Source organism: Dendronephthya gigantea, unplaced genomic scaffold, assembly GCF_004324835.1.
Source record: "Dendronephthya gigantea isolate DGI-Jeju-01 unplaced genomic scaffold, DenGig_1.0 000384F, whole genome shotgun sequence".
NCBI classification, from domain to species: Eukaryota; Metazoa; Cnidaria; class Anthozoa; order Malacalcyonacea; family Nephtheidae; genus Dendronephthya; species Dendronephthya gigantea.
Window position 1 is genome coordinate 60107 of NW_021163394.1, and position 10139 is coordinate 70245.

Below are 10139 nucleotides of genomic sequence, written 5' to 3' on the forward strand. Positions count from 1 at the left end.
AACTTCGCTAAGCCTGTTATTGCGTCTGTTAAAATAGATAATTTAATGGGGAAAGCTTCGTTGATTCAACAAATGAAATTAAAAATTCGTCTTTCTCTTCAGCAAAATTAAAAAAGCTGCGGGAACACACAAACGAAGATTCATCTTCGGATGAAGACATTGGTGGTAAATATTCTCAAATAGTATTCCAAAAAGTAGGTTTTGAAAGGGTAGAAGTGCGTAATATAGTTCGCGTAAAATGATTAAAGAGGCAAAATTCTTGTTTAAAAGATTCATCAAGCTCTTCAGAGTGGTCATTGAGTGGAGCCGACTTCAAAGCCAAACATGTAAGCAGATATGCATACAATGTGTTCATAAAATCATATTTTTGAAACAAAAAAAATGTAATTAAAAATATATATACCTGTTAATTACTAAAAATGTTGTTATCGCCGGGATGTTTTTTTTATTAATTGAAAATAGTGAATAGTAGTGCTAGGGTAGTGCTATAATGAATACTAATTTCAAAAATGTTACTACGTAGATCCTATGTTTGTTTATTTAGAATACAACGTTAAGAGTGGCTGACATCTATACTGATGATGAGGATGAAATTGTAAGGCATTTCCCTTAGACGACTCAATGGCAAACGCATTTAGAACAATGGATTAAATGTTTAAACTACGACATTCTATTCATTGTATGGTTTTCAGTTGATTTTGCAGATTAGTAGTAGCTAATATGAGATATTCTTAGCTGTATGTGCAAAAAGAAGACTAAATACTCTATCATTGCATCTGCTCTCGGATGCGTAGAGTCGTAAATTCACTACCCGAAATGCAAGACGTAAAATGTCTTTATGAAAATTTGTGGATTTTTCTTGATTGCAAGAAACTAATTTCTACTACTTTTAACTAAACTTACCAAAATGTATATTATATTTTGGTGTAGTAAAAAAGTCATGTCTATTATGAAAATTATTACATACTAACTGGAGCATCTGTTTGTATTAAGGGTATACAGAAGGACGGCAATGCTCAAGTTACAAATGACGAAGGTAGGAACGGGAATGATCACCAATTTAGTCCAAAGATTGACCATCACTATATATGTGTATTTCAAAAGGTTGTTCCTATCAATATATATACAAATATATAAATATCAATCACGTGACCATTAAACATGACTTATTTCGTTCACTTATCTGGTCGTTCATTTATCATATATTTCCATATGGCAACCTTTTTGAAAACATTATATATAATATTATATATATATATATATATATATAATTATATATATATATATATATTATATATATATATATATATATATAATCGTCACCTGACGATTCCTATACGGATGAAAAAGACTGTAGTGGACGACTTTTGGTAATCAAGTAATCATATGTATTATAAATACACTACCCATGTGTTGCAGTTCAATTAAAAAAAAAACGGCAAAGTGATCGGCCTTGGAAAGGTTGTGTCTGATGCAAAAGTGTGCATGGTTTCCAACTAACAGAAGGTTGGGTTTCCGTGGAAGTCGTGCAACTGCATAGTTCGTTTGTGCCCTGCTGGGAAGAATATCCGACATTATCGGACGAAATTGAGGTCGGAAGCTATAGTGCGTGGCCATTGATGAACTTGAAATGACATGCTCAGGTAGTATATGGAATTACTAATATGCTTTGTAAAAGTCGGCTTCCAAGGCTTCTTCATTAGCGAGTTTCAGATTTGGCATCCACTACCACTATACCGCTGCTACCTTTAAGGAAACATGAAGCAATCAAATGCGACAACTTTTAAAGGACTACCGTCGTAGTAGGCCAAGTGATAGTGGAATTCAAATCTGAACCTCGCTAATTACCAACTAACCAACCTGACCAACTTTATTAAAAGCATTAGTGAAAGGTTGTTGGTATATAGAAAAATGCAAAGCCTTTCTGTGGATTAATGTAATAGAAAATGATTACCTGTAATTCATATTTTCAATATAGACGTAGCAGGTATGACCAGCAGAACGGAGGAACAAGGACAACAGATAAAGAAAAATATATTTGTGAATGTAAGGCTCTGCATATAATTACTTTGGATAAAATAATTTTAAGACAATTAATGCAATACACAATGTAATAATATTATATACCTGTCATAATCACAAAAAAACTTTTTTATTATTTTTTAGGAAAACATGCTTTGCAATGGAAGTGAGTGTGCAGATTACCAAACGGATGTAAGTTAAGCATATCAAACAATTTAAAAACTTATATACATTGAGCCAAAAATATGCACTGCATGGTAAACCTTGGATAAAATGGAGTGGGCTACCAATAAGGCACTTTAAAAGGATAGCTCTTTTTCTTTGTTGTCTCTCTTTTCTTACATAGCGCTTTTACAGAATATTTTTAAATTTCCTGTTTTCAAAATATTTCCTAACAAATCTAATTTGTATTTCCCAACTTGTTTTATAACTCTGCAATTATTGTGGTGCATTTATATTTGTATCTATTGTCTGAGGTCTAAAAATGCCCGAAAGGACGTTTTTAACAATTTTTGAAAAAATTCTCTTTGCGGACTGCCTGTAAATAATTTTCTTTAATTATTTTCTCGAGTGAAGTTAAGGCAGTTTTCTTGCCCTTAAAACATCGCTGATTTCAGTTTTAGAAAAGTAGAAAAGTAGCATCCTCTGTGGTTGTCGCCACTCGTTTTAACCTTTTAAAAGGTAGCTTTAAAAAACATTGAATCTACGGATTTAACTTTCGCTTGGATCGTCCGCGTAGCCAATCAGGTTACAAGAAATCGTGAAATATGATTGCGGACCACAAGAAAAAAATATTCGGAATATTTGTTAAACACATACCATTCTTTTTTAGCAGGAAGTAAAAAATTCGACTGCCGCTGTGACAGACTGCGCTGTAAATTCAAACAAAGAAGGTAAATACATACCTCCTGTATTAATGCCCGGTACACACATATGTACTATGACGCACTTACCAAAACCGATTACTTACCAGATATAATACTAATTATTTTAGACATTTAAAACAGCTGATCACAAATTCTGTTTCTCATTAAGGCCATGTATTCATATGCCTTTATTCTTTGCAGCACATATAGTTGTCGCAACCAAAAAACCCGCAGATAACGCAAGAGTGTATGACAGAAAACATGCATGCACATACTGCGGGGAGTTGTGCTCAAAGATTGCAAGGCATCTAACCACAAGACACAAGGATGAAGCGGATGTCGTATCGGCGTTGACCTACACAAAAAATTCGGTTAACCGAAAAAAGGCTTTAACGAAGCTTCGTCTACAGGGTGATTATCATCACAATATGAATACCCTGGAGACAGGTGAAGGCGAACTCATCATCGTCAGACGGCCAGGACAGGATGAGAAGAAATGCGACATTCACGACTTCCTTCCTTGTGAGTTTTGTTTGGGTTTCTTTCGAAAGTGGGACTTGTGGAAACACCACGCATCTTGCGAATACAAATCCGATGTTGCAGTAACGAACGAACGCAAGCATCAGGTGCAGCAAACCGCGAAACTGTTGATTGCCCCCACGTTAACCGGCAGTGATAATATTACTTTAAACAAAATATTGTCTGCCATGAATCGCGGCGAAATCGCGGATATTGTAAGGAAGGACGAGCTTATAAAGTCTTTCGGAATAATGCTGTTAGAGAAAGATGGGGAAAGGGATTGCCAATTTGTATCCCAAAAGATGAGAGAACTGGGTCGTTTGGTGAAGCATCTGATGGTCGAGGAAAAGAATTCAGCGGTTCAGTTATGCGACTACATAAAGCCGGAAAAATTCGACACGATTGTAAAAGCCGTTAAGGAGACGTCTGGATTTATGGCAGGTAACGGTCAGCTTGACGTTAATATCCCGTCGCTCGCATTGAAGCTCGGTTATTCCATCAAAAAATGCGCCTCTCTCCTACATAACCAAGCGTTACGTGCGAGGAACGCAGACCAAGTAAAGGACATAAAGAGCTTCCTGAAAATCATGTCAACAGAGTGGGAATATAAGATTTCCCATCACTCCATTTCAACGCTGAAAGAAAGGAAGTACAATAAGGTCCAAGTCCTTCCTCTGGCGGAGGATATAGCGAAACTGCGGAAGTTCCTTGACGAAGAAATCGCGAGTGAAACAAGTCAACTGGAAGAATTGCCGATAGCAAAAAACTGGACCTCTCTTGCAAAGCTGCTTTTGGCAAGGATTGTGATGCTGAATAAACGAAGAGGCGGCGAAGCATCCAAGTTATTACTGAAGTCGTACGATGAGATACCGGAATGGACCAAATGCGCGACTTCAGAGATCTTATCGAGCTTAAGTCCATTGGAGAAGCGGCTATCGGAGCGGTACGTACACGTAATCTACTTCTTTCTAATATGCTAATCACTGATGACAGCATTACTCCACCCGGTATGACCCTGTCCACACATATCCAAATTCGTATGAATCCGGAAACCTGCGTAATCTTTTGTATCCGCAACGAAATGTTGGAATCTGGAGATGTCTGTCTGATACTAGACAGAATTATCTGAAGACAGAATTTTCTTTCAGTCTTATGGTATAATGTTGCTATTCAAAACATTCGATTACTAGGAGTTACTATCGCAAGGAAATTGCTGTCTTAACATCCCCGGTCAGGCCAAGGATTTAAGGCAGCATGCGGAATTTTAACTAAACTGTTGTGATCTCATTTCCTGCTAATGATTTTAGCTTATTAATTTAAGCTTGTCGCAAATGGAGCTAGTTGACAGTCTCCCAAGATCAAGTGTTGCGGTGGCGTTTTGCGCGTTGTCGCCGAATATACAGGGTGTCGCAAAAAAACGCAAACAATAATAGGCTTAGAATACAATAGCGAGTAAAATATTGACAGGATACATGCAATAAAAAATAAGTTAAGAAATTCTTATTGAATATTGTGCTATGAACGTGTTAGATTATATTGCTGATATGCATTCATTACGTGCAACTGAACCAAAGTGGATCCCTTTGTTTCATAATCAGCTATAACCTGCTTGTTTAAATTTATTTTAGACTTAATTTTGGATGAAATTTTTTATTTTGCATGAAGTATGTATCGACAAAATACTACATACTACAATGATACAATCTTCTCCCTTTCCAATTTCCATAGGCTAAATATGGTTGAAACCCGAGGCAAACGAGGCAGAAAAGTTCCAATAATTCTGACACCAGAAATTACAAAGGGTATAGAGCTGCTTAATTCTCTTCGCTCCAAGGTGGGAGTAAACAAAGAAAACAGATACGTATTTGCGAGAGTAAATAGAGATTCGTTGGAGCCACTGAGAGGATGGGACTGTCTCAGACAATGTGCCCTTGAATGCCAGCCAGAACTTCAAAATCCTGATGTGATAACCAGCACCAAACTGCGAAAATACATCGCAACGATTACACAGGTTTTATCGCTGGAAGAAAAGGAAATGGACTGGCTTGCACGACACCTGGGGCATGATATTCGCACACATCGCGAATATTATCGGCTCCACGAGTCAACTATTGAAATTGCAAAGATAAGCAAGCTGTTATTGGCAGTAGATAGTGGGAAGGCCAGTTCGTTGAAGGGCAAGTCATTGGATGAAATATCGATTGACGGTAGGTAATGACTGTAGGATGAAAGAAAATGATACAATCCTTAGGTTCAATACGTTATGCATTTCCTACAACAATACCGATTTTGGCGCAACGATGCAACCAAGCCAATATAATACAAATGAAACTTTCATATGACATGCCACGTGGTTATGATAGAGAGTTGTCAAGTTTATTGAAACGGGTATTTGCTGCGTAGAACAAGGATCCTCCAGAGTGAATAAGGATTATAATTTTGTGTCGCCGCTAGAATAAGTACAGGTTTTTCTACGCGATCGTGGCATTCATGGATATAGTTCATGTAAATTAAGTTAATCTAGGGATCGAGATATGGAACACGTTGAGTCGCCTAATATTATATATTACTGAATTAACGAATTAATTATATATACTTTAGACATATCTGAGCCAGAACTAACTGATGATGAACGAGGTGATGACGACGGGGAAACAAGTTTGGCTCAAGGTACGGTATATTAGCTACTTACTGAATAGAAATGTAGTTAAATTGTTCCAAAGGGAATGCTAGCCAATTGATCGAGTCATGCAAATGTCTTTAAAGTATCTACATTTGTTTTAGAAATATACATATATACAACAATTATCATACATTAAATATACATCATTATCATGCAAAGCATTTGTTTGGAAAAAGTCTGGAATTATCGTAGGTAAAAGCCTTAAATGGTCTTGATCATCTATTTGTTAGATTTACAATGTCTTGAGATTTCTCAAAGAATGAGTCGCAACCGTCATACATTGTGCCGCAATAATTACAGTTGGTAATATACTAACGCCCGAAATGGCGATAATCCATTCCTAGTCCATTCTAAAATGTAATTCACGTCTAATAAATTGACAATTTTACCCGAATACATATCTCCAGTTTGACTTTTGTTTGTAGAATATATTGTTGCAAACAATTCTAGAACATATCTATAGACATTCTAAAGACGATTCAACACATTTGTGGTAATTGCAAAATGATCCAAAAAAGTCATTAGAGCTATTATTTCAACTTAAAATACAGATTACAGATCTCAAAATGCAGATCACAAAAATTTTTTTCTATACACCTACCAAGGACCTTTTCTAGATCTAAAAAAGATCCACCATTAATTTTTATAAACCGCATATAAAATTATCTGAAAACAACAAAACTGGCAATGATCATGCAATGTTCATCTTCATCTAGAACCATAATTTTATTGCAGTGAAATGATATTAAATAAAAAAATTATGTTATATTGGCTTCACTGACTTAACCACACATTGTTTTTTCTATCCCAGAGGAAACAAAGAAACGCAATGCTTTTGAAGCAAAAAGCAAAGGTGAGTTATAACTAAATTTCATAACAGCTAGATTTCAAAACAAAAAATGAAGGAGCGCAAAACAGCAAACCGAAAAAAAAGTATCTTTGGATAAAATTGTTCATGTAATGGTCACGGGTAATTTTTCATTGAGGAAAAACATCCCCATCATTTTTGCTGGGAATTTGCAATATCAGTTTTTACAGCCTTGTTTTAACAATTAGCAGGGGCATCATCAGAATTTTTTATTGAGCAGGCAAGTTTCAGCAAAAATAAGAATTTTTACTGTTTTTTTTACGATCCAGCAGGAAACGATAATAGTTCAGCAAATGAAAAATATAAAATTTCAAGATGGTTTTCAACTTTCAAGTTTTTGCTCAGTTTTAAGGTTGCTTTAATTTCGTAAAAATCCTGAGTAAGCTTCCTAAATATGCCGAGATGTCCTCCAAATCCCAGTCCATGGTTCCCAATCCTCTTAGAATTATTTGTGCGTCATGTTGTAGAAGGGAAATATCAGAGACCGCGTATAGAGAGGGAGGGGAGTTGGAGCAATAGAAATTTTCACGAAGGACGATATCTATCTATAATTTAGTTTCCCACTAAGAGAGCGTGTTAGAGAGTCGCCACTCTCTAACACGATCCGCGGGGCCCTGAATTTGAGAGCTAAAAACGACTGCAGGCCCTGAATTTGAGAAGAAACATAAATATACAGCTAGTCAATTCACTAACCGAAAGGAATTTTTGCAGCTTTTTTGCTAATTTACGGACCAAATCAAATACATCAAATCAAATTACTTTTTACAGCTTGGAAAACACGATTGAAATAATGCAATTGAAACTCACAACACCCCGTAGTTTTAGTCAAGGTAGAAAGCTATGGTAACTAATCAGTGATTATGGTAACTAATCACTAATCATCGATACTTTTTTTAAAGCGACAAAATCAAAGAAGCCAAAACTTCAAAAGGAAACAGACGGAGAGTGGCTACCAGGTATGACTAAGTTATCCATTTAATTTTGATTTTAACGACAATTTTTGTCTTAAAACAAAGTGAGAGTTGGCCCAGATTCTTGTTGGCGCATGCTTGAGGTTAGCTCGGCGGCTTACGAACGAGTTTGAAAAAAACAAAACGCTATGTTAGGCTACGATGAGGTTCATGTGGAAAACAGGCCTAAGCCTTCAACCATCATTATCGTAACAAAATCATTAGTTCTGGCTGAGTATACAGGGTGTCTCCAAAAAAGATAATCCAACTTCAACGCGCTGCTGTGCGTGAATTACCCTAGAAACAAGAGTCACTTTTGATACTATGAAAGAACAGTCGTTTAGCTTTCGAATGCCATGTTGTTTCTCAAATGCGGAGGAAAAATGAGCAAATGCGAGCGCGTTGAAATTTCTTAACTATAAATAAAGTCCAAAAGGGGCTGACAAAAAACAAAGCTTGTTTTCAAAAGGTTTTGTACTTAATTCTCAGAGGTGAAAGAATGTGATTTCGACCAGGATTTCCTTGGTTTTCTTCCATATTTCAAAACCAACATGGCATTCGGTGATCACAGAAAAATAAAGCCTATTACGCCGACCTGTCGCCGACTTATTGTCTTGATTCGTCGAGGGAGAAAATAATTTCTGAAAGACAAAAGGTTTCACTCATCAATAATCACCGATAATAATAATTTGCTGCATGACGTCGGCGTTTTGATTTACTCATCCATTACTCAAATTTATTGTATATACCAAAATTTAAGTTAGGCTTTCCTCTACACAAATAATTATTTACAACTCTGAACCCAATAGCTCATAATATCTCGTCAAACCTGTATACTTTTTTCTGGTGCACCCGGTATATGCATGGGCACTAATTTTGTACTTTTGTGTTATAGGTGCGAAATATGTAACTAATTAGTTATACTCTTTCATTTGTAATGCAACTTTTTTGAAAAATTTTCCAACTTGTAAATTACCTTAGCACGGCTTTTGCCGTACTTTGCAAAAATTCGCACCCAACCATGGTGATTTTACTAATCTATACTAATAAATACACTAATCTATCATAGGGCAATCTGAAAAACCCGCGCAAAATCGCAGTGGCTTAAAAGAAAATAGCAAAGGTAATTTTCATATATTAATTATTCATTTATCATTCTCTTTAATTTTAATCTTTTTCTGTAATGGACAGCTTCAAATTGAATTCCTTTTTTGCCCAACTAACTATAGTAGCAATGGTGTTGCTTAGTTCCTCAAGTTCAACAGTGACTTGCGGAACAACTTTAATTCAATTAGACAAGTGACACAATCAAATACATTTATTATTCATCTATAACTCTTTACATGCAGTATGAGAAGAATTTTGAAAAAGCAAATTTGGTCGTGTTAAATTAAGAGGGCCTGTTTTAAGTATTTTAATTATATGGCAAGCATCACCTCCGGTTAAATGGTTCCTGTGATTGCCTAGAGAAATTTCCAACGGCCCATTTACTTTCTCATAATAGAAAACCTTCCCGTATGATAGGTCTGTAAGAAAAAATATTTATAATTTATAGCTATAATGTTCTCTCGTATATCGTATAGATACACATATATTTTATTCCTTTCGCTTCGACTGCATGATGTTAACTCCCTCTACAATAATCCCTATATTTTTAGATTAATGTCAATTCCCATCTGGGCGTGTCCGTATTATTATTATTAGCATTACTATATTACTCTTGAAATGCTATATATTTCTTGTGACTTTGTGGCCATTCTTTTGTTGAGCTGTTACTTCTACACCATTCCTTGAAATAACTTTGTATGGTTCTGGGTTGAAATTCGTTGTTAGTTTGTTTTTCTTTTCCTGTTGAAGTCGAACTAACACATAATCACCAACATGTATCTCGCTCTTTTCTACATTTCTTTTATGATCAGCGTTCTTTATTTCTTTCCTTCTTTGTTCTTTCGTTGTCTCGAGCTTCTTTGTGTCTTTTAATGCATGACTTTCCTTCGCGTGATCACTGGGATCTTTCCTTTTACAATACGATTAAATAATAGTTTTGATGATGGTACACCTGTGGTACAATGCGGGGTTGTCCGATATTGAAGAGAAAACGATATAACTCTTGTTTCCATGGTCTTTCTTCTAGCTTTGCTGTCTTTAGTGCCTTTCCCAACGGTTGCATGAATCTTTCTACCATTGCGTTCCCTTGAGGCCAATAAAAAAAATTGATTGATTGATTGATT

General features: G+C 35.8%; 1 protein-coding gene across 1 annotated transcript; it reads left to right on the forward strand.

The window, feature by feature from the left end:
• The first annotated feature begins 1989 nt into the window (after nt 1-1989).
• LOC114542728 lies at nt 1990-8546 on the forward strand. Its single transcript, XM_028562199.1, has 9 exons — nt 1990-2046; nt 2167-2214; nt 2855-2915; nt 3090-4350; nt 5136-5614; nt 6009-6077; nt 6902-6943; nt 7858-7914; nt 8398-8546. The coding sequence occupies exons 1-9, from the start codon at nt 1990-1992 to the stop codon at nt 8544-8546; spliced, it is 2223 nt and encodes a 740-aa protein (XP_028418000.1).
• Nucleotides 8547-10139: the final 1593 nt, after the last annotated feature.